The following is a 24,744-nucleotide window of genomic DNA, read 5'->3' as shown; positions in this document are numbered from 1 at the left end:
CCCAGAGCCTCTTCTCCAGGCTGAGCACCCCCATCTCTCTCAGCTGTCTCCAGAGCAGAGGGGCTCCGGCCCTTTGAGCATCACTCTCTGCATTCTGCATTACACACATCACATCATTTCTACAGGCTTTCCAGATCCTCAGCTGAACAGCTTAGTTCAGTGAGATGTCACAGTGAAACAGAGTAACAGGGACAGAAAATAGAAACACTCACACTCAGAGGCCTCTTTAATAGTTTTAGGTAGTTCCTAAAGCTTATTTTTCAACCAGATAAGTAACAATGTTCCTCAAAAGTTGAACCTTTTGGATCTAGTTTTGCCAAGATGAATGCTCTGCAGCTTGTCCAGCTTTCAGGATTCCACTTCAGTGAATGAAGGTAGACACGGGTACTACATTTTTGAGCAACTAAGTAATCTCTACAGGAGTTTCGATAGCTTAGTCTGCAGGACTTTGGAATGTTTTGTGTTCTCAGGGCAAGTGTTAGACAAGCCATGGAGCTTTAAAATAGGTATTTATTCAGCTTCAGTTCTGATACATGCTGGGATCTTTAACAATGGCCAGTTTAACAATGGAAGTTGCCTGGCTGTAACAGAGAAGAAAATTCACTGTACCATATCCTCAAGTTAAATGCCCTGAATGCTTAAACAGATTGCTGCAATTAAAAATACTAGATTAAAAAAAATGTCCAGTAGCTAGACACTGTTTATTTAAAAACATTGAGCTGTACAAAAGGAAAACAAAGACAATTAAATTTTCTCAAGTATTGATGATGGAGTTGCCATACTGCATCCAGTGACCTTAGCTTCAGTATTTAAAAAAAACTATCAACAGTCCCAGTCATAGTACTAGACTGACATGTACAATAATTAGTAGCCAGCAATTAACAATCAGAGATATTTTTGTTTAATCTCTGGTAGTCTTAGCTATAAGAAGAAGCAGGCAGTGGGAAAAGAGTTTACTTCAACTCATTCCTGACCTCCAGTTAATTTGTGGAAGAGTTCTTCATCCAGTGTTTCATTATGGTCCTTGGAACGTGTTGACAAGAAGATGTAGCCCCCAATATATTCATGGACGATTTTGCAGTCTGCACTCAGGCACGTGAAAGCGATGGACACATTCTGGTCAAACTCGATGGCAACCTAAGGAGAACATGTGGCAAAATCAGACAGAGATAAGGTGGGAAGAAGGAGAAGTGTGAGAGCACAGCTGGATCACAAATACCATGACAAAGCACTATCTGCTCCTGCTAACCAAGAGTTCTGGGTCTGCTGGATGCTCAGGGCTTTGGCTGCTTGGTTTTGGATTTGCTGCTGCATCAGGGCCCTCTTGTGGTGAGATCTTTGTGCTTGTTCAAGCAAGCAACGAAATCTTTTAGCTTTTTTCCAATGGCATATAAAGTGAACGCTGGGAAAAGCAGGAATGACACTCCCAACTCTTTGTCTAAGGAATAATGTTTAATCTGTCCATTGCTGACCTTAAATCAGCCTTTGGGGTCCCGGTTTTGGTTTCCAGCTACCATTAGTTTTAAAATGCAGCAAACTGTGGTCAGTTGATCACTGTGGATTTTGCCTTTTTTGAGAATGATTTAATATAAACCCAGCAACCTGACCCAGAATTACAGGCTGTGGTGCAGGGAGTACTGCAGGAGAGCAGTGGGGAGTGTATCCGATCTCTCCTGGTTCCTGCAGATGGATGTGTAAAACTCCTTAAGCAGGAACAGTTCCCAGGCTGCTTCAATTTACATCAGGTCACGCTGGTTCCACCCCAGAAATCTATAATTTATAGAGCTGGATGCAAACTTTGAAACCCCAAATCAGGCACCACACATTGACACAGTTGCAGGCTTTGCAATCTCCATTCGGGATTTGAAAGACAAACTGTAATAGTCTGTAATAGAGACTGAGCCACCACAATGTAGAGTATGATGCATTAGAGTTAAAATGAGATTTTTACTGACAGATATAAACAAATATGCTGGTATTCACCTTGGAGTCTCTATTTCATCCCATTAAAATCACGGACAACTTGTAAAGAGTGAGCTTGGTAGGAACCTTTAAAACTGGCAATCTTTTAATTTCTGATTTTTGACTAGAGACTCCACTAAGAAAAACTGCAGACAGCTTGTTTAATCACATGTCACAACACGTTCAAAATCTCTTCACTGAGGTTTGAAAATATTTTCTGAAAGCATCCTTGAGTGTGTGAAATGCAAGGACTGAACACAGAGCTGTTCCAGGTTTACCTGGCGAATTTCCCAGTTCACATTCCACTGCTTCATGTTGGAGAACCTCCACGTTGTGATAGGATCTCCTGTGGCCATGTCTATCCGTATCAGCCTGTTATAGGACACCCCAAGCACATCATCCTTCTTGCTTCCCTTAAACCTGAAAAAAACCCAAAACCTTTCAGCAGATCTGCTTTGCAATGATTTCTGGCCAGAGAAACATTCCAGCTGCTCTCCTCTGGAAGTGCAAAAAATGTGGGAAAAGTCACAATGGCCTGGGATTGAGGAGAGCTCGGACCCATCTTTAGAACAGGATTTATTATAAAGCAAAAGTGTAGGCTGGTGAGCCATGGTGTAAGATGGAAAATAATCAGGAAGGTAGATCTGGCTGAAATCTTTCCAAATCATTGTTTCCTGCTAAAAAAAATACTGTTCTTCCCAAATGCATGAACTTGATTATATTTTTACTGGAAAAAATGCCAACAATAATTTTTGTTGCTTTATTGCTTTTATGTTGAAACATGTTCCTCTAGTTATATTAACCTATATTAACCTAAATTATATAATCAAAACAACTGATATATACATGTTTCTGAGTATAAATCACATTACAAAATTTCTGAGGCATTTTAGCATTTCAACTTTTTTCTGATTAGAGATGAATAAATAAGTAAATAAAGCATCAGAATCTTTGAGGGACAGATTTTTTTCACTTGGGAATGACTAGGAATAGATTACCCTGGTAAAGAAACATTCTTCCTCTACCTTCATGCTGAAAGCTGAAAGAAATCTCATCTGCCAGTTTGAATATTTTCAGTATTTCTAATAGTTTATGAACCTTCTCTCTTTAGATGTAACTGGACCTTAAGGAAAAAATGTGACCAGGACACAATTTGTGCTTTGCATAATGATCCACTGAGATACTGCCCAGCAGTTTGTAGCAATTCACCACTACAAAATGCAGTTTAGGTGTTGGGTTTATTTGTGTTTTTAACAGGATTAATGCTGACAGATGGGGCAAAAAATCTGTACCTGTGTTAGTAAATTCAACAGGATCAGGGAGCATTTTTGGGCATGGAATTCAGGGAGAATTCTGGCTCCAAACAAGTAGTGCTCTCTCAAGTGACTCCCAGGTACAGTTTGGAAGCTGGAATATCCAAGGATCTCACAGTTCATGTGAGGCTGCTGGATTTTGGGAAGTCAGAATTTAATAGTGCCCATGTGGGCTGTTCTGTGCCAGCTGGCCTCTGTGCCAGAGCACAGTTCCCAGCTGGTTCAGTTTATACCACAGATGATTCCGAGCTAGCCCTGGAAGTGGTGCTAAGCACAAATTAAGGAAGGTGCCTCCAAGTATGGTTGTGTCAGTGCTTTCCAGCTTTTTGGTGTTTTGTCAAGAGAAAAGGCTGCAGGTCAGATCACTGCTGTGTCCAAGGAAGCTGCTGTGAACACAATGGGACCTTTCATGTGCTCACTGCTCTTCCGGATTAACCTTAAAAAGGGATAATTTGCTGTTTTCTTAATTAAATACAAAAGAAATCACCATTCTATCATACAGCAATGAACAAAGGTCAAGAGTGAACACATCCTGCAAGCCTGAGAACACCAATTAGACATGCATTTTATACATTTTGTAGAGTTTATGACAGTAAGGGTTTAATGCTAGTGAGAGGTTTCTTCAGGCTAAACCCAAGAGGTCTGTACAGATGTAATGCAGATTATGAGTCCAGGATTGGAGCTACTGGGTGCTACTACTGTAGAAAAAACCAGCAGTATGGAAATCACTAAAATTAAAAAAAGTTGGGGGGGGGGGGTGGGAAATAGAAAATGTTTTTGGAACAGGGTGTCAAGTCAAAGAACTTCCTGCAAATCACTGAGCATGAACACGTTACAACAGCTTGACATGACTGAGAGTGCAATTACCTTACAATGTAGTAGGATAAACCAAACTCAGGGAGAGACTGCCAGGCTTGGATAAAACGCAGCTTGGCCTCCACCAGGGACATCTGGGATACATTTTGGTGGGCTTCCAGAATACGGGCAGTCAGCTGGGAAACACAGGAAGAGAGAAAGTTTTCAGCTGACTGGAGAATAAAAATCCTGTTGCTTTCACTAAATCAGAAATCATGAGGTCTGATGCTGTGTTCAGACACTTTGTTGTCACTGTTTGTGCAGACACAGCACAGAGGGCACTTGGGGACACATCCCAAGGGCAAAGGGTAGAATGGACAGCAAGGTTTCAGGTTTGGGTTTATGCAGCACTGCCCTGGCTCCATACACTGCTCTGGGGACCCTCCTCAGGATGGGCAGGCTGAGCTCTTGCACAGCAAAAGCAGGACAAGGAATTAGGTGGAAGGAAAGACTTGAAGGGCATGAGGACCTGAAGACCCTGTTGATTCAGATGCAAACAGTAGCTTGCAGTCCCCAAAATCCTTCCTTTGTTCCTCTGAAGAGAGTTTCAGGAACAGTGTTACCAGGAGCAGAACATCATGGGTGACTTAAGCCAGGGTGTGGATGTAGGAGACATACTTGGAGAGGGTGCCAAAACACCTGTCCCTGTGTTCAGTTTGAAGAAAAGACCTCTTGTAAAGGAACAAATGATTTTTGCAGGGTGTTGTACTGCATGGATTCCAAATGCTGCTTCCAGCTGCATCCCTAAGCAACCACCGGAATCACCCACGCCCAGCCATTGAGCCATACTCAGGATACCTGCTTGGACTTGAATTTTTTGGTATAGCGTGGTGAGACGAAGCATTCAGGTTTCATATCTACATTCTCTGGCTCAGAGGCAGCCTGGGAACACATGGTCCAGTTCTTCATCTGGAGGAAGGAAAGGATCTTTTGGACCTCGGGCTGGTAGGAGCTGTCGGCCATGGTTCTGCCCTTGGAGGCTAAAACACAAGCAGCCATCCACCGAGCGTACTGATCCTCCTGAAACAAAGATAATTGTTTGGTACTGTTCTTCCTTCCTGATTGGACTACTTCCAATAACACCTTGGTTTTAAATTTTCTAAGAAATCCAGTACCTTGAAATAGATTCTCTTGGAAATTAATTGCATGACTGGTTTTCACCTATTGAACACCTCTTACATGATTTGATCTGATACATTTTGATAAAATGAAAACTAATGTGAAATCCTTATCATGCTCTCCTCATCTGAATGGGGAGAGCTCTAATTAAGAAAAAGAAAACAAAATCCAAACATCAATTCTCTGACAACATTGGAACAAAATACTGTAACTTCTTTTTATTTTATTTTATTTTTTTTAGATAGTTTGTTCTGGCTTTTTTCCTACCAGTTTTACTTGGCAACTGATGATAAACAGATTACTTACTGTCCTTATGTCACCAGAACAATTACGTATTTGTTAGGCCACCACATCATTCTTAAATTTTCTAAAGATTTAGATTATAAACTCTCTGCAGCATCCTCATTTTTCTATTCAAATTCTAGAACAGGACAATCTGCCATAAATCTTGAATCCAAATTTTCTCTTGTCTTTTTACTCACGTTATCACATCTTAAATGTACTTCATTCATGCCATCCGCAACAGGAATTAGTAATTTGATTCCAAACTTCTTCGCTGCAACATTTACATCTGGTACAACTTCACATCCTGGATCACAGGGAATCAGAAGGAAATTGATTTATGTCATTATTATGTCAGTAACTTTAATTACTGCTTTAACACTAAGGAACAGTACTTCGTGTTTGCTTTACTTTGAGACTAGGGGCCAACACTTTTGAAGCTTAGGCCCTAATGAAAGGGTTTTGTTCCAGTTCACTGTCTGGTCTGGCTTGCCAGGGTGATGAATGCTCCGAGCTCAGGGAGCACGTGAGTCAACGTGGAAGTGATGGGATGTGAGTGCTCCCAAAACCTCAGCCTGATCTTAGGAAGCACTCGGCACTTAAAATGGAGGGGAGCTGGTGGGAGAGGCTACTTGGTGAGGTTCCAGCCACCTTGGCTGTTTGTCCCATGCATTCTCTGACCTACTGAGGATATGCAGACTGGGATGCAGAGCCATTTGTTCACAGGGGTCAATCTTCTATTTCAAAGGTTTCTTCTAGGATGAGTCCTGGCCATCACTGATTCCCTGATGCTGAACAAAGGATGTTCCTGCAGGAGCAGATGTAGATGGAGGCTGTACAGGGTGCTGGTGTCTGTGTGCATACCTGGGGCTCCTCTTCCAGCAGCCGGTTGTAGCCATGGGAATCCCCATGCACAACACAAGCGAGGCCCAGAGAAGCTCCTGCAGCTGTCCCTGCACAGCAGAATGCAGGGACAGCCTCTGGCATTCCTGCCCATGGCGTCATCCCTGATCCTCTGCTGCCAGTGTGGTTTGCCAAGGACATGGGGGAACACCCCCACTGAATGCAGAGTGAAAGTATTTGGAAATAAAGCATCCCACAAGTCACATTCCCTACCTGACTCATCTTGAAGAATTCAGTAGTACAGGGGATTTTACAAATCAGGCTCTGATAATCTCAGCTCAGGTTAAACTATTGACTCCTTTCTGTTTAAGCCTCTTCTGCAGGTGCAGTCTGCCTGCTGAAGAGTCTCAGGAACTGAAAAAGCTCCCAGACTAAATGCTGCTGTGAGTCTAAATGCTGCCTTCCTGAGTCTAGCAGGGATTTCTTGTTTTATTCACAGATGCAACAGAAAAAACAAAGAGTTCTTACCTTTTAGGTTTAATTTCTCAATAGGTTCTCCCTGTGCAGATTCCTTGTTTTTAAAATAAGATATTGAAGTGTCTCTGAAGACAAACCAATATGTCTTGATAGCTTTGAGTGCCAGCTTCTTGGGCCTACCATTAAAAAAGAAATCTCATTTGTTTATATCAACACATACAAATTGCTAAGTGCCTCACAAATATTACAGAGCCTCTGAAATTCAAGGTCATACCCATGTCTTTGGTTGGATATGACACCCTGTGTCAGTGAGGAGGTGGGAAATGCCTGGATCCAATCCAGGTTATCCCAGGTATGGATGTGGTTTTTACTCCAGATTTTACCCATCTATGATTTTTCTCATTTATTTCTTCCATTACTAATAAAAGCCATTCCCTTCTAACAGACTAATTTTTCCCATGAACTCAGTAATAGAAATGTAAGCCTGATTTATTAACATGAATTGGCATCAGTTTTTCATAGTTCCTTATCTTGAATATCTGCACCCATAAAACCAACTCATATTCATTATAAGGAAGCCGAGACCAGCTTTTTTTGGCTTAATCTGAGTATTATCTAACACAATAAAATTGTATTCCTTCACTAAGTTTATAGAAGCTCTGTAGCCCTCTGGGAGAGAAAACCAGAGGTATTAGCACTATTTGAGTAGAGAAATACTTCACAGCTAGTGACAAAGGTTGTCAATGAAGTGAAAAAGAAGAAAAAAGAAAAAGAAATTCCAGTATTTCCCTTTAAATCTAAGAGGATGAATAGATTATAGAAGAATATAGAACTATCTGGAAAACAGTGATGTACTATATATCCTCTTATTATATGTACCTCCAGACCCTTCCTAAAAATCTGAGTTTAGAATCCTTTCTAGAAAATGGCACTTTTTATGTTTAAATTAAAAAAACTCATATTTTCAAAACTACCAAATAAATTTGGCTTTTAGTTTTCCAATCTAGCTACATTCTTCAAAGATAAGGGACTATCATTTTTTTAGACAGATAAAATTCTTTTCTATCCCTGAAAAAGTTGCTGAAAACTTTCTAGAAAGCTTTTTCTTGTTTTTGAAAGAAAAGGTTGCAATTCTCCACAATACTGTCCCCATGTGAAAGCAGCATTTACTGTGGTGCACACTGTGAATAAATAGGAATAAAGCTCACCATAGGAACAGTAAACAATAGGACACACACAGCTTTGCATTCAGGTTTATAATTAATCAAATAATTACAGCCACGAAGTATTGTTGTTTAAAGAATAAAGTTTTACACCCTACATGGATTCTACAATACTTTAGGTTTGGTAAGTGATTTATCGTTTATATAGGAACTTTTTCATGATGAAAAATAACTGCTGAATGCTTAGAAAAGCAAACTGCTCTACTGCTGGGGAAAATCAAATAACCCATTGTTAAAAGCCTTAATTCCCTTTCATCTTAAGCCACATTCATAGTCAAAATTCCAAATTGGAAATTAATAATTAACAATTGTCAGCAGTTAACAACAGTTAACATTTTTCAGGTGCAGTTTTCAGTTCCCAGATTAAAAATACCATCTGTCAACGAATGAATCTGATAAATATTTGTACAATGGAACACTTTATCTTTCTAAAACACAAAGACTGTTTTGTGATAAAAGGCATTACAGACTTGAGGTCTCCATAGTCATTTAAATCACCCATAAAGCAAGATAGTATATAATGGGATCACAGAAACTCATTTTGATATTAGAAAAAACAGACTCTGTGTTTGGTGAGAAAGGGGTAATTTGGATGTTTCTTTTGTTTAAAAAATACATTCCCTGGGGTTACTTTCAGAAATTGTTTTCAGGGAGAACTGCAAGTTTCTTCTGTTTTTTTTTTTTCTACTGGCAAAAAAAAAAGTAAACGTGATTGAAAATAAAACTTAGGCTCTTTTGTTTAGAGATGATGACTGATGTGCACTAGGAAATACAGACAGCAGGATATTTTAATAAGTACAAATATTGTTACCCAGCATCCCAGGAGTGGGAAAGATTTGCCAAGGAACATTGTCAGAAGCAGGAAAAGAAAGACTGGAAGAAAATATTAGGCTGGTTAGACCTATCTGGGGTATTTGTCAATTTATAACTGTCAGATTATTTTATTAAGATTGTTACATTGGAATGAAAAACTCAAGGGATCTCTTGTAAGGTTAAGCTTTTGGTTTTGTATGTTTTATTATTAATTTTAACAACTCACCTAACTAGCTTGAGACTATCAGCAAGTTTTGGGATGTCTGTGATGTCCTCCTATCAGGAATAATTAGGAATAATTTTAGTACAATGCACTCTGTAATCAACCGTTAAAAAAATCAAGAATCAGGAAGTCTCAAGAGAGTCAACAGATTTGGCACAGCAAAAGGAATTCTGGGATCTCAGAGGACATACCAAAATGTTACTTTTATTTCCACCTTCCAGTGTCACTTCCAGATTGGAAAGGGCAGCTTCTACTTCATCTACTTCTGGTTCACAGGTGGAATCTTGTGTCTCTGATGATAATGATAACTTGCTTACATGGTACTAAAATAAAACATCAGTATCCAATAGTCAGTACATCAATTATCAACACACAATCACAGGGTTTGAAAACAGATCATTTGGTCTCCTGGGTCTTGGGTAACTGTGTGCAGTTCTGCAGGAATCAGGGGGTGTTCCCAGGGAAGCAGCCATGCCCACTGGGATTCCTGTGCAATGGCTGATAATGGTTTCCTATTTTATTTATCAGTGTTTGTATTCCTTTGCTGAATAATTGCCCCTGTTCTGGGAGGCTGACTCAGTGCTACATTTGGATCCCTAGTCCTGCCATCCATAGAAGGTGGAAACTTGGAAGCAAGGTTCTCTGGTGTTTTGCAGTGACAGGCTGTGAATTCTTGGCAGCTCCATTTCTATTTAGAAGGAAGGAATCTATTATTAATGAAGGTTTGTGCTTTATTGCCTATGGTCAGAGACTAAGCCATGCTCAGTCATGTTAAATTTCCAAGTACTCCATGGTGTCCCTCTCTTCACATTGTGCTGTGGCTTTTTTCCTGTCTGTTGGGAAATGTCCACATGGCGTACACATGGTACATTATAGGAATTTTCAGGAAGAAGAGGTGAAGGGATGGTAGCTGGTATAGGAAGCAACACCTCATACTAATACTGATATCAAAGTTACATTCTGGTTGCAGGTAATGTTAGTAAAATGTTTCCATAATTGTGTGAATAATGGTGTTAGTGCTGCTACTGAGTTTAGTTTCTTTAGCTGATGGATGCTGCTGCTTTTTTCTCACCCCAAGAGCAGACCCCCAATCCAAGCAGAGCTTCTGGCCTGGGCTCTGTCCTAGTCTTGTCCTAACCTGAGCCTGCCTCTTGAGGGAACAGGTTTTGCAATGTGGCTCAAGTACGTGCCTGTAGCGCAGCGAAGATGAGCATTTCTTCCTCCGTGCAATCGATTTCCTCCAGCAGGATGGCCCAGCGGGCTTGCTCGTATATTTGGTTGATGCGCACTGCGTCGTACTGCAGGAAAGGGCAAACACTGCTCACTCATCAGTGACCCCCAAGGCACAAACTCACAATCAGCTGCAGCTGATCTAACGCTGGGCTGAACCGCCGTGGCTGTTTCCTTCCTCCTCCCACCTCTGCCATGTTCCCCTCCTTGCCTGGTACCAGCTCATGTGATTGTGTGCACGGTCCCAGGGCTTGCTGAGCCAACAGAAAAACAACCAGGAGCCCCTGGCTGAGGCAGAAGGTGAGGCTCAACATCCCCTTTTGGGGCAGGAAGCCTTGGACTGGTGCAACCAAGATGTGAAACCACACGTGACACGGCTGACTCGAATGTGACCTGCAGAACTCTCTTGTTCCTCACTTCCTTTCTTCCTCTCTTGGCTTTTTCAGTTCTGGTTCTGTCTTTGCACTGGCTTGAGATTTGCCAGATCTGCTTTAATTCACTATCTGGTTTTTGGATAGTGATTATTCCTTATTATGTACTTGATTAATAAGCTGGAGTGACTCACAGCAATGTTCAAGCCCCAGAGCTGGTGAAATGTAGGTGATGGGAGGGTAAAGCCTGGAGTGTGACCTCTCCCAGCAGAGGTGAGATGTAAGGTAGCCTGAAGCTCTTTTGGGTTATTTCATCCTATGGCTTCAGGGCTGGCTAGGGCAAAGAAGGGAAATGTTTGGGCTGCTGAAGTTGAGACATGTACTTGGATTTTAGTGGGGGTGCTATTTCACCCAAAAACATGCCAGATAAACTGAAAAATGCCCTGATTTCTTGTGAGGGCTTCAGCCCAAAAAACCTGTGAAATTCAATGAAGGCAGCGCAATATGAATGTCATTGTTAAGGCAAATTCCAAAATCAGGACTCCTTACATCACTTAGGATACTGCTAGTCGAGTTTTCCCCTTAATTTTTCCTGTTAAAAGAGACTCAGAAAGTAAATCAGCACCTCTGGAAATAGGGATACTGCTTCTGGTGCTCTTCAGCTCCCATCTTTACATTTAAGATCTCATTTCACTTGAGAAACAGTGATTCAGTGTCCAGAGGGTAAAAGTGCAGCCGTAGCTGAGGGGAAGAAGCTGAATTTGATCGCTCTGAAGGACTTGTTACAAATTCCAGCTAAAATTCTACATAGAGCTATATATATTCTATATTACTGTATAACTCCTTGACATGAAAGCTGGCAAACAATGAATAGCAATAAAAACAAGGCTCTTACTTTTGGATTCAAATCAAAGAAAGTGTAATATTTAAAGCGTAGAAGAAGTTGATCTTCCTCCAGAACACCTTGTTCCATAAGTGATCGAGATGAATCCAGCCAGCTGTGGAAGAAAACAACCCACAGATTCATCTGCACAGGAAAAACCATCACACCTGCAGAGCTCCAGTGCAATTGTGAAACAAAAGTGGGAACAAACATCTCTAATTCCTCTAAATCTAGGGAACATTCATGTAACTCAAAAAGGTGGAGCATTCATATAGACTTCCAACATCCATTTTCTATGTATATACAATAAGCAGCGTTTACCTGTGCACAGCTCAGTCATCTATTTTTAATGCAAAATGATTGAACTTATCCACATGTCTCTTTCCACTGTCTACTTAGAGCCTTTGGAGTTTGCCATCCAAACTGTCCTTTAGCTGTGCCCACCGTGCTCAACTGAATTTGCCTTCATGTAACAACAGACTTTAGCCCAGAGCCTGCACAATGACATCATTCCTCATTTTGAACCCAAAGGATGTCAGGAGATGCACCTTACCCTGCATTGAGTTTGGCTTTGTCAGCCAAAGTCCGTGGCTGGTACATCTCTGCCAGCATCTCCGGAGAACAGGTGGGATGACTGAGGGCCAGGATGCTGCAGCTCTGCTCAGTCAAGGAGCCATCACTGAACCAAGTAATTGTGGAAGAAGCTGGTGACCCACTGACAGGATCATAAATGGGTGTCATGGTTTTACTGTATAAACCTGGATTGGCTGTAAGTTAAGAGTATAACGTTATTTCCATGAAAAATGCTCCTGTCCACTACTTTCTATCATAAAAACTGAACTCTTTTCTTTCAAGACAGTCTCCTATCTCTCCTGTTTTCAGCTGGCCTTGTCCTTTCACAGGTAAGGTGACCTCAAGGACAGAAATGCTCTTTCTTGCTCTGTGAGATCTCAGTTGTGTTGGACATGGGAAACACACGGTTTCAAGCCTTTATTCCTCATTTTCCTTGCAGGCTGCCAAATTTCATGATTATTTTTCAAAGGGCAGAAGCACACCCTGTGTGCAGGGCCACAACCTGTTTTCTAGTGTGGAAATGTAAGGAAAACATTTCTAGAGACAAGAGGGAAATACTGACATTGGAGATTTCTGAAGCCACTGATTTCAGGCCCACTGTGTCTCCAAGACCATCCTACGTGAAACTGGCCTCCTTTGCATAACAAAGAATTTCTTCCTCTTTTTGACTTCCAGTCAGAACAATAAAATCCTATTGATTTTTCATTACCTGGTAATCCAGAACTCACTGGAGAGTTGCACAGGTTTAAGATATCTTCTGTAGCTGGTTCTTTGCTGTTCTTGTCTTTTTTCTTTTTCTTTTTGAGTGTGCCTTCTGACTGCTTCAACAAAGAGAGTTCTTCTGACCGTCTGATATCTACAAAGGCAGTTTGGGAAGTGAAGCAAGATGATGACATCCTAAAGAGCACCCATGGTTGGTAACAGCATTTCAGGAAGCTTCATGTTGCAATCTGGACTTTATTTTTAGCAGGTTGAAAGTAGTAGCTGTAGAAAATCCACTAATTTTATAACAAGGCCAAAGACTTTGGGCCGTAAGAGTGAGTTTGGACAGGATTTAAATCTTCTTTTGTAGGAAGTGTAACTGCATTTTAGAATGCCAGGAAAAAGCTCTTCCTCCCTAACAGCTCTGCAGTCACCTATAAGTATAATAACCTCTGTGAAATATCTAAATTATGAATAAGCAGAAACCACTGCAATTGAGGTTGATGCCTTTTATTATTCAACATATTTCTCATACAAGATACTGTCTTGGTTTTCACTGTTCTCTAATGCACTACTAATTCAGCCAGTCACAAACCTGGCACTTCATTTCTGAAAAACACTTTTACCCTGGGGGAAGTGAAGACATTTTTGACAGTATTCACTCATTCAAAGTTACAGTGTTTCTGTACTGACTCACTCTGGAGGAAAAATATAGGAATATTTAATTTGGCCAAGTGCCAGTTGGACAATTATGGCATCATTATATCAGAGCTGTTAGGTGTAATAAAGACACTACACCTTTCACAATCCACTGCTAGGAGATGAAATTGAAAGTGGATCAATATGAGGCAGTAAATTCCTTCTGAAGATGAGCATGTTAATGGATTAAGCTTTGAAGATCTAAATTAAGATGAGGAATTTAATCCCTATTTTACCCTAAACCAAAGGGATTTTGAAGACTGCTTGTGGATTCAACTGATTCCCATTGATGACAGGCACACATCGGGCATGCTCCAAACTCTGAACTTGGAAATACTCCATTATTGGAAAGATTTCCCCCAGTCAAGACTGGAGGACTCAGTGCTGTGAGACATTCATGGGCTGGGGTGGGGTTGTTAGGTATACCCTGACCTGAACAGATCTGGGCATACAGAAGTTTTGAACATTTAAAACACACTACATCTGAAGTGAACACATATAACAGGCAGAGTTGGATATCATGAATGTTTGTGAAAGTAGGTGATAAATCAGTTGACACCAGTAAAATTGCCTGAGGTGATGGCTGGTGTAGGACATTGATTGGTGTAGGACATTGGTAAAATTGACTGTGGTCATGATGGCATGTTGTAGGACAATCTCAAACTCTTAGTCAAAATGCTACAGAATAATCAGGACCAAGTCCTGCTTCAAGAGGACAAGAAACACATTCCTAGAAAGTTCTGACTATTCAGTTATTAGCCAGCTTTGATATCCAGTACTCCTGCAGCTCATGGGACACGTTCCACCAGAGACCAAGAACCACTGACGTGCACTGCATACTGAAACCCTCACAAATCTGTCTCAAATTCCTCTTTCAGCTAAACAGTTTTGAGAGGAAGGACTTTACATCAAAACAAAGTCACCCAATGAAATGCTCCAGCTTAGTTGCCAGAGGAGATTTGTCATTACTTACTGAGCATTTTGCAGATGTCACTGACAGCTCTGAACACCATGGAAGAGAAGCTGACTTTCAGTCTCACAGTCTTCATGTTTGGCAAGCGAAGCCGCAGCATTTTGTGCTGAGTAGTGAAGATCAGCTTTGCATCTGCTTGCACCCCACATTTATCCAGTGTCCAGTGGGTTTTCAGAAGCCAACATTTTTTTTGCTCCCACCAAAAAGCATAGTCTGACCAATCTTGTGCTATTTCTAGGAAAATACAAAATGGTTACTAACAAACTATAGAGCAAATATACAAAACACTTGGCTCAGAAACAGGTCTCTGCAAACAGGAATATTTCTTTAGACTAAAGCAGCAACTACAGGTCCCAATCTAGACTCTGTTTGCTGAATTCTTGTGGCAGTCACTGGGAATCAACTTTGTTTTCCCTGAAGATCTAACCTAGGTGCTGACTGTGGCGCTGCCTCGGTCCTGTGGATATCCACAGGGAAAGAACATCTCCTGAATCTGGTGCTAAATATGGTGCAATACACAATGGATTGTGCTGGGACAAGGACTAACAACAAAGGGGTCTAGTTCAGAACTTGTCAGGGCAAGCTGAAAATCCTCCTACAAAATGTCCTGTACACCCAGATGGGCACAAGCTCTTCCACAGCCTCCTGGCAGCAGCACTGAGCAGCTCATCTCCAGAGTGTTAAGAACCAGCTCTGAGTCCATGGAAGTCTTGGTTACACGCAGCTAAGTAGCAGCACGTGCACAGGGAAAGGGATAAAGTATAGCTGCTCTCAGTTCCATGGGAATTCCAAGATTAGATGACTTTCCAGATATCAAAATATCAAAAATATCAATATCAAAATGCCTCTGTGTGATCTTGGTCAAGCTGTTTCAGTCTTTCCATCAATCCTTGTTCCTCATCAGCTCCATGAGGCAGAGGCTATTCCTCAGCATGTCCATAACACAGCAGAGCCCTGTCCTGTTTTGGACTCCCCTGGTAAGAGCTGTGTCTCAAGAGAGCTGCTGACACAAGTCAGTTACAGATTTGCTTTAAATATTAATATAATTTTTTTCACACCAGATGAGTATTTAAAAAGAAATTACTGTGAAAAATTATTCTTCTGACTCAGTGGAAACTCTGGCTACCATCAGCTTCTGGCTGAACCGTGTGTCTGAGTGTGCACAGAGGGTGACAGAAGTGACCTCAGATTCTCTTCCTGTGCTCCCTTGCTGTGCTTGTACACAGGGGATTTTACTTTTAATTTCCTAACTTTGACTTGGCCAGTCTTGACTTTTCCCAGCTCTTCCCTACTGTATCTATGCAATGGGTAACATAGCCCAGACTTAGGCTGGAATGCCACAATAGCACAGGAAACAGGAATTTCTGAAGTGCCTTTTAACAACTCATCCTCTCTGACTGCCATGGACAAACAGGGTACCACCCACCTCTCCTGCCCCCCAAAGCACACACCTGTAACATCCTTCTGGAGAGGGAGTTAAATCTTTAGCCTGGTTTAATTATTTTTGTCTAACTGAAAGGCAAACCCAAAGTTTTGTTGGCACTATGGTAACACAGGGGGTAGAACACAGGGAGGGGTTCTGACCACAAAAACCCTGAGTCTGAGAACCTCCACGCTCTGTGCCGTGACACAGAAGTGAGGCAGTACCATTTCAAAACACACAGAAGCCTTTCTTCATAGAGGGAAAGCTGCACATACGGCTCAGTAACTCTGTGTAAATTAAACAGGTCTTTACTCACTGATTTGTTCTACTAATTTCAGCATCAGTCCTCCAACATGAAGGTCTCCTGTGACCTGTAGTAAAAACTCCTTTTCTACATCTTCATGTTGATGATCAACTGTCAGCAAGAGGTCCCAGGTGTGTGACCCATATTCAGTTGAGGAAACCATCTCAGGAAAGGTCTGTGTAAGCTCTGCAAAAGCAAACCAGCCAAACAAACAGGATGTTTTTCCTCCACTCTCTGAAACAAATGCATTTCTCCATAGTCTCAACATCATTCCATGCTGCCAGGACTTTGCAGCAGCCTTGGATGGAACTTCGGAAGTGTTATCTTCTTACCTCTGAACTAGACTCTGCTCTTGCGATTGCTCTTGCAAGATAGGAATGTGGGATTTTTTGGTTTTATTCTGACTTTGCCACACCCCCAACCCAGACGCCTCGATTTGGGTAGAGACAGCTCAGTTTTAGGTAGGTTTGCCCACCATCCAGTGCTAATCTGCCAGCCTGGACACTGTAAAGCCTGCAGTGTGGGTGGGATCTCTCCAGTGAACCATGGCATTTTGCTGACTTGTACACTCAGGGCTGTAATTTTCACTGCAAATCAAAGTTTACACTTGCAGTTCTGCCAGCTTGATCCCATGGGACCAAATCCAGAGAGTAGTTTTACCTATTTGGGTACATACAAGGGGAGACAGCTTTAGTGGCTCTCTGCCAGCACTATCCAGGCACAGATCTGCAGTTCCTGCTGACTTGCACAGGGATGTGGGCACGTGTCCTTCTCAGCAGGGTGAATCGTCTGAGATCCCACCAGGCTCCTGCCAGGACAGGTGAACAGTAATCATGCCAAGACAAACTAGAGAAGATGCTCCAAGTAGAAGCTTTGGTTATCATCAGCTGGGTTCTGCTGTAGAAAGAGCTTGTAGGTGTAAGGTAACTGATGCTGCAGGCAGGATTTGTGATATTTAACCAGTGAGAGAAGGCACATGAGCTCTCAGTCCTGAAACAAACCTTTGTAGCTAAGGCATAAGCACTAAAATGGATGAAATCCATTTATTGCAAACTTTCAGCAACACACAAGAACTCAGGTCACAGACTGTTGCTGAAGGGGCTCTACACAGACTCCTTTTAACGTAGAAAATAACTAAGCCAGCATGGATGTAACAACGTTACAGGTTGTTGCAGATCTTCTTAAAAACAAGTATTTTGTAATTTAAAACCTGATGTCAATGCCATTGATAGAAACTTTGTTATCAAAGGGATAATAATAGAGATAGGGTGGAAATGACAAAGTTGACTAATATGGAAAGTGATTCCAAACATAAAGGCAATTAAAGTGTATATGTTAAAGATTAGATTGATTTCCCCTTAAACAAATAACATTATAAATGAACAATCTAACCAGTTCAAAGCCATCCTTTTGGAGGGAAATCACTTTCCCAGTGAGTTTCACTGGGATGGGACTGGGAGTCTGTCCTGAAGTTCCAAAATTATAGACACACATAGAGAGCCCTAAGTCAGAAAACTGCAGCTTCATAACTGTGTGACTCCGAGAGGCCAATTCACACTGTGGAACAAGCACTGCTGTTAATTGGGTTCTTACATGTGCCAGCCTACACCTATACACCAGTTACTAAACCAACAAGGCTTGACACTTATCCAAGAAGTTTGCTTGGCTTGCCTTGGTAAATAAAGGCATTGTATTGGACACTGGGAACACTGGCTCTCCTGCCTCTGGGATAAAGGATTTTGAACTTGTGCTGCTGTGTGCCACATGGATTTATGAGCTTAGGTATGCCCTAGACCAGGGGGTACCCGTGGAGGGGAAGGGCTGTGGCTCTCCTAAAGCATCCAAGACCCAGCTCCCAAGAGGGTCTCCCAGGCAGGTGAGGCTTTCAGCACAAGTGCAGTACAAGGTGCACACGACAGCTGTCCTTGCAATGTATTCACAGCAAAACAAAAATCTTGACTTTAGAAAAGTCAAAATTCCCCTAGTCGTGCTCTTAGGCATCAATAAACAACTTCAAAAGTAATCTGTAGCCAAAGGATGAGAACTATGGGATTTTATTTCAGTAGCACAGGGGTGCAATCCAGCAGATGAACTTTGCTTTTGCCCACTCTTGTTCCACTGTAAATCATTATTGTTACAGCAAAGCAGTAGTCTCATCTGCCCTCTTGGGCCAGTGAAAACATTTAGGAACTGATCTGGATTTTTTGGGCGTCTTTTTAAATATGGTTTCGCTTCCCAATCTAATTCTACACACAGATACCTGTGCTGACATGGATGAAAATGAGCAGCCCAAGGGGTGGGTGAAACCCTTGCTTTCACCGGCTTGGAAAACCATGACCTCAGAGCACTAATCCTGGCACCCCATCATTCCCTAAAGCCGCGCGCTTCCCCACTTCCTCTTCCAACCAGCAGCTTTCAGTTTGAAGATAAGGCAACACAAACACTTGTAAATCTACTGGAGTACGCAGCACAAACAAAGCCTGGTCTCGAAAACGGGGCAAGCAAAGCAACGAGGACAACGAACCCCTCAGTATTAAACCCCAAAAGAACCCAAACTGTCAGGGCTCCACATCTTACAGCCTTCAGGTCAAGCCTGGATCTGCTCGGGAACGCGCCCCAGCTCCTGGGCTCCACGTGGGAGCTGCAAGGCCTGGCACGGGTGGATCAAACAGGCCAGAAACGTGTCCTCAGGCCACTGCTGTCTCCATTCGGGATTTCTGCAGCGCATTTTGGCCAACGCGGCTATCGAAAAGCAGCAATGGCTCTACAGATCGAGCTCTCGGCAGATTTTAGCCCTTTACAGCCCCAAACTTCAAACGCTGAGTGGGAACGGAGGAAGATGTGAATCGTGCTGGAGCAACGTGCTAACGACGCGGGGTTAAGGTCGAGAGGGGTGAGGCGATGTTACCCGAAGTGTCTCTGGGGCTGGCGGTGCCTTGCACAGCTCGGAGGGTGCCCGGGGGTCCGTCCTGCAGCGCCCACGCCAGCGCCCCTTGCACTTTGAGGAAGTGCCGGGCGGCCGCGGCCCCGCGGAGGCGGCGCCCGCGGGGGCCCGGAGAGCGCCGAAGCGCAGCGAGAAGGGCTGGGAGAGAAGCGAGCCCGGCTCTCGGGCACTGCCGCAGGTGCCGCGGGCAGCGCAGAGCCGCCCGCGGGTGCCCCGTGCCGGGGGCGCTCCGACATCGCCCCGCGCTCCCGACGGGCGCCCCGCGCTCCTCACCTGCCGTCCCCGCCGGCAGCGCTCCCCTCTCCTCCCGCGCCCTTCGCCGCCACCTGGCCTCTGAGAGACGGCGAGGGGAGGAGCGGCACCCCCGGGGGAGGCGGCCCTTCCTCCCTTCCCCTTCCCTCCGCCCGCGGTGGGAGAAGGCGGCGAGGAGCGCTGTCCGCCCGCCGGGTGATCGGGGTCACCCAGAGCCACCACCTCACCGGTGACCCCAGGCCATCGAGCAGCTTCAGGTGTTGCTTTTACAAGTTCGAGGTTACCCGGAGAAAATCAGTTCCGGGGTGCAGTGGCAAAGAAAAGAAGGGTGTGTTTGTGAGGTGGGGTGTGTTAGAAGAGGCACAGCATAAAAGTGGATTGAACCGACGGGAAAGGGGCAAAAGCTTCTCCGCGAGCCAGATTTCCGCAGAAAGCTCTTCTTGCCTTGAGCTTTTGAGTTACACGGTGGTACAAGGACGAGGTAAAACATGGTAGAAGAAACAAACCAATGACAGAAAAGAGAAACAGAGAGAATAAAGGAAGAAAATCTTTCAGATTAAACTCGTATCCTGGAAAAAGACTGCAGAGATATAAAGGATGAATCTTTAAGGCACCATGGGCAACAGTTACTCTCGTGAGAACAACGCAGCTGTGAAGCTGTCAAACCACAGATAGTATCACAGGATATTTGCTCCCCTAGGCTCGCTCCCTGAGCTGCTCTGATCATCTCTTTAGATTGTCTATGCATGCACTTGTCATATCAGGCATCCTTGGAGACAGGAACTTGAGAACTCATGAAGACTTTTAGGGCTTTCTGTCACCTGGGGGCACACAGAGGCCTTTAATCTCTCCATCTTGACCCAGCTGGGACCAGTTTCAGGCATTCTAGTTAAGCTCAGGCTCAGTGGGTATTTTGTCTCTGCCTGAGGCCATGTGGAGTAACTCTACTTGTGCTGCTCCTTGACACTGTTTTGTCTCAGTGACTTTTTAGACCTTTGTAGGACAGCTTGGTAACCTGCTTATTGCTATTTAAATAAAGGTACCTGTATAGATGAGCAAATAGCTTTGTATGGACCATGGGGTAATATAAAATTCAGGTGTGAGTTACTTTAAATAGTTGAGAAAGCAATTGTAAAAATTTGAAAAGTTCTTAGGCCAGAATATTCTGGTGTGTGCTCCACAGCTACATGAGCTTGTACTTTTACCTGGCTAGTTTTGCATCCTTACTTATGGGGCTAGGATGTCAAACTAAGGTTTTCTTCCATTCAGCCTAAGCAGAGGTCCAGGGAAAAATTTAAACAGCCAAGCCTGCTCAGCTCAGAAAGACATCCTTGGGTTTTGTTCTCTAAACAAATAAAGCAAAATCACAAGCTCTTGATCAAATTGGAAAAAAAATAGTACTTGGGAAAAAATCAATAAAAACTAAGATGGTTGCCAGGCCAGTCAGTAAACATTGCCTCTTATCTCCAGGCTGGTCCAAATCCTGACCTCTTCTAAGTGTAAGCACTATTTCCACCCCAGCTGCTGTGAGTAGCTAACTTGAGAGAAGAGATTGTAGAGTTTGATGTCAGCCTAGTCCTGCTGTACCAGGAGGGCTGGGGCTCATGTTCCGTCTGAAATGCCCTGGGACTGCTGGAAAAATCTCTGTCACCTACCTGCCAGATCCCCTGGAGAGGGAAATGGACTTGCTAGATGAAGAAAAGAAGATCTGGGAAAAAAGCCAGAAGATAAGGAGGTCGGGGTAAGTTCTCTGTGAATGTAGCATAAAGTGTTGCAAGAAAATAGGTGGGTTTTCAGTCAACAATGATCATACCCCCAGCATCTGAGGCAGTGATGGTTTACATCTGAAGAATTGCAAATTAGGGAATGTTTTGGAGGCAGTGTGTTCATTTTCAGTCATCTCTCAGGGGGCTGAGGAAACCAGATTTGGAGACTTGTAATTCTCTTATCCTTTGAGAGGTGAGTTGGGAAAACTGTAATTGAGCAACAACTTTTCCAGAGTTCCCATGGAAAAGGACAGGAAATGAAACCTCCATTTGCAGCTTCTTAACAGTTTATATGCTGAAAGCCTCCTTTGGTCACAAAGGATAACAGGTAGTGTTAATTTATTTGGGTTACTCAGTTAAGGCTGAATGTGATCTGTTTAGAGTTTGATTCCTTTTCCAAAGGGTCTATTAAACACCTATAGCTGAGAGTCTCTTAGTAGACAAATATATTTTTGGGAGCATGAGAAAGTAACTTGACAAAGACAGAATAATAAATACTGAATTTTTGGTAAAATGTTTATTTCTTATTCCAATATACTTTTAGTAGCTTCTCTGTAGTTTTCTTAGGCCAGTGTTATAAATTATCACTTGGTGATAATTTAATCATGTAAGACTGGCTCTATTGTGTTAATGCTCTTGTTAACAAATATGAGGTCTGGAGAAATGCCTTCTCTTTTTTCATAGGCCTCTGTATTTCTGTCATGATCTTTCATTAACTATAGGAAAAAAAAATGTCCAGTATTTAATTTTGGGTGCTTTTGGGCTCACCCTAGTTTGTAGATGCACGTTTTCCAAATTCCCATTCCACTCTAACTTGCCTTACTTAGATTCTCTGCATTCTCCATGCAATTGCTGTGACAGTTCCTCCTTCTCCCAAAGCAGTATTTCCCACTCGGGGTTTGCCAGGCAGTGCCAAAAGCGGATCTAGAGCAGAGCCACGGGGGGATGGGGAACAGCAGCAGCTTGTTGCAAGTGCTGCATTTCCCCCACATCTCTTTGGACACTCATTAACTTCAACTTTTCCAAGGAATTACTTGTGGGAGTGCCAAGAGTTTGGGGGGCAGTTGGTGAGTTCTCAGTGTAGGAAGAGTTACGTAAAGAAGTTTGTAAAATATTCAAATGCTCCTGCAAGTACCTGGCACTTGTAAATTTACTAAAGCCTTGAAGAAGCTACTGTTGTTGTGCTGAGTGTCTGGGCTTAGGTTGCAGGTGAAGACTAAAGCTGAGGAGAGAATGTCAGCATCATGCTCTCATATCCTACAGCTGGTCCGTGGAGACCTTTGTTCATATAATGGCATCAGAACCAAAAAGGGGAGATGTAAAAGAGTGGTGCCCGCTCTCCCCATGGAAAATTTGTTATTTTGTGATGTAATTTCTGAAATCTATGCTCAGCAGACAGATGATTTTTATTGTGCTAAGTCAAAGTATTTTCCTCTTGCTGTAGGCAAAGAAGTAAAGTGTGTGTCTCTGTTTCCCCCCATTACTGACAGAGTGCAAACCCTAGCATGAGCACCAGGTATTACTGACAAAGCTGTTGAGAAAAGCTGGTCTGTACCACAGAGGGTCTTCATGTTGAAAATCTGCTCTCTGATAAATGTCCACAGTGAGAGGTGGCAGTACTTTTTATCTTCTGGTATCCCTTGCCTGTGCTGCTGGTTGGTGGCACCAACAGCCATGGTCTAAATATCTGAAGCTCTGGAAAAATTCAGTTCCTGTAAGAGAAAATCTAAGTCTTTTAAGTGGTACTTGGATTAAGAGGAGCAATAAAAACCTCTTGATCTCTTGGTTTAGGAGAGTTGAAGCTGCTTTTGTAGATCTGAACTGGGGTCTGAGGCTGATGCACTGGGCTGCACCTTGGTACAGCACAGGTAGCACTGACCCATCATGAGTCAGGTGTTGGGACTCCTGAGGGTTTTTAAAGTTTGCTTTCTGTCTCTGGCTGGCTCATGCTTGAAAAGCACCTCATAGAAAAACACTTCCCTGCCTGGTGCAGAGGGTGAGTCAACATTGCTACAAAAACCCCCTTCCTTAGGAGGAACTGAGAAGGGTGAGAGGGAGGGATCAGGGCAAAGCCAGGAGGGAACTGCCCAAAAAGGACCATCACAGTGAGCATGTTCCCCAGGCAGCTGACTGGTGATACAGACCTCTGTCATGCTGCTTTCAGCTGAAGCAATGAAGCTTTCCAAAGCCATGGTTGCAAGCAGAGCTGTTTTTTCATGACCAAGGATGAACTCATCCTACTATTCAGCCTTTTTACCTTCTTTCAGTCTGGTGGTTACAAAATAGAGCAGGAAAAAAAAAAAAAAGTGGTTTAGACTGTCTTTTAGGCTTTTAAAAAAAGTGGCGTGGTTGTCAAACCTGTTACGTGGTGTAAGACTTTCAGAAATTCTTGGTGTTACCTTTTCTGTGCTCCTGTAAATCCGGGCTACAGGGAGATGGTACCAAGCTAATTTTGATTATTTTCCTCTTAAATATGTATCTGCATGGGTAATTAAAGGAAATACATTTTCTTTCTCCACCCTTGGAGCCCAAGCACCTGCTGTGAGGCTGTAAAAGTTACGAGTTTAAAGTTGCTATGCCTGGCTGTGTACATAAAACTTAAAGACTACGAGAGACAGCATTGAATGAGGGCCAGTGGGTTGAGTCTGCATTCCGATTGTGGGGTGTTTCTTGTGGATTCTGTGTCACATCTGATGGGAATGTCTTGTGATTGTAATCTCAGCTGTAGGAACAAGTGAAGAAAGAGTCCCAAAGGCAAGGTACTATCCTTGGCAAAACAGGAATGAGAGAGGCTGGGTTCAAAATAATTGTCTGATCACATGCTGTTACTATAACTATTTTCTTTAGGATACTGTTTCTCAGTTGGAGTGACACTCTGAGATATTATCTCATGCTGGATTGAGGCTATTTGGACAGGAGCTTTTAAGATAAATAGACTCACCTTTGTTTGACCTCTTCAGTTAAAAATTGCTCATATTAATAGTACCCTAAGTAATTTTTCATCCTTTTTAGATGCTTTAAATATAACAGCTGTACTTACATGATCTAAACGAAACTGAAAGTTCTGTGTCTGTGCAGATGAACTAGTATTTTGCCCCGAGGAGACTGAAACTGAAATGGGGGGCAGGGTGCAATGTAAAAGCGGCCTCACTTCATTCCCAGCAGCAGCAGAATGGCTGGAGATTGCAGAGTGGCTCTGTTCTACATCAGCTGTTTCTGAGCCGCAGGTGGCAGGGACAGAGTTGTACAGGTGTCCCCTGCTCCAGCCCTGGCTCTGGGTCAGGCTGGTGGGAACCAAGCGCTGCTCCCTCAGGGCAGAGTTTGGGAATGCAGCCCAGAGTATCTCCAGGGCTCTGGTGCAGGTGGGATCTGTGCTGCCTCCCAAGGAGCTCTGTGACCTGCTCCTGCCATCTCCTGACCTTTGGGCCACAGCCCTGGAGAGAGCAGAGCTGTTCCTGCCACAATTCTCCCTCTGCGTGGGCCACACAAGCGTGCCCTGGGGGCTGGATTAGAC

At 43.1% G+C, this 24,744-nt stretch overlaps 1 protein-coding gene across 5 annotated transcripts; it reads right to left on the bottom strand.

The window, feature by feature from the left end:
- Nucleotides 1-236: 236 nt before the first annotated feature.
- On the bottom strand, nucleotides 237-19,572 carry FERMT1 (FERM domain containing kindlin 1). Of its 5 annotated transcripts, none has more exons than XM_058836645.1 (16): nucleotides 19,486-19,550; nucleotides 16,945-17,076; nucleotides 16,281-16,454; nucleotides 14,542-14,775; nucleotides 12,877-13,023; nucleotides 12,148-12,361; nucleotides 11,607-11,709; nucleotides 10,301-10,408; nucleotides 9,302-9,433; nucleotides 9,114-9,163; nucleotides 6,903-7,027; nucleotides 5,732-5,838; nucleotides 4,929-5,150; nucleotides 4,143-4,267; nucleotides 2,241-2,382; nucleotides 237-1,137 (listed from the first exon to the last, which is right to left on the bottom strand). In XM_058836645.1, the coding sequence occupies exons 3-16, from the start codon at nucleotides 16,429-16,431 to the stop codon at nucleotides 964-966; spliced, it is 2,034 nt and encodes a 677-aa protein (XP_058692628.1). In that variant the 5' UTR covers nucleotides 16,432-16,454; nucleotides 16,945-17,076; nucleotides 19,486-19,550; the 3' UTR covers nucleotides 237-963. The 5 variants fall into 5 exon arrangements, with proteins under 5 accessions (XP_058692628.1, XP_058692629.1, XP_058692626.1 ...); XM_058836646.1 differs by lacking the exon at nucleotides 19,486-19,550 and adding an exon at nucleotides 19,177-19,460 and having other exon boundaries at nucleotides 16,929-17,076; XM_058836643.1 differs by lacking the exon at nucleotides 19,486-19,550 and adding an exon at nucleotides 19,177-19,460.
- Nucleotides 19,573-24,744: the final 5,172 nt, after the last annotated feature.

The sequence above is a fragment of the Poecile atricapillus genome, chromosome 3, assembly GCF_030490865.1.
Source record: "Poecile atricapillus isolate bPoeAtr1 chromosome 3, bPoeAtr1.hap1, whole genome shotgun sequence".
In the NCBI taxonomy this organism is placed as follows: Eukaryota; Metazoa; Chordata; class Aves; order Passeriformes; family Paridae; genus Poecile; species Poecile atricapillus.
Note: the sequence above shows the minus strand (reverse complement) of the source record. Positions and strands in the feature narration are given on the sequence as shown.

Coding starts and splice junctions, on each gene's coding strand:
- FERMT1 (XM_058836644.1), bottom strand. CDS start 16,431: ATGGTTTCCTCAACTGAATATGGGTCACACACCTGGGACCTCTTGCTG. Junction 13,024..14,541: donor TGACATCTGCAAAATGCTCA/GTAAGTAATGAC, acceptor CTGCCTTTGTAG/ATATCAGACGGTCAGAAGAA. Junction 12,362..12,876: donor AGTGAGTTCTGGATTACCAG/GTAATGAAAAAT, acceptor CTTAACTTACAG/CCAATCCAGGTTTATACAGT.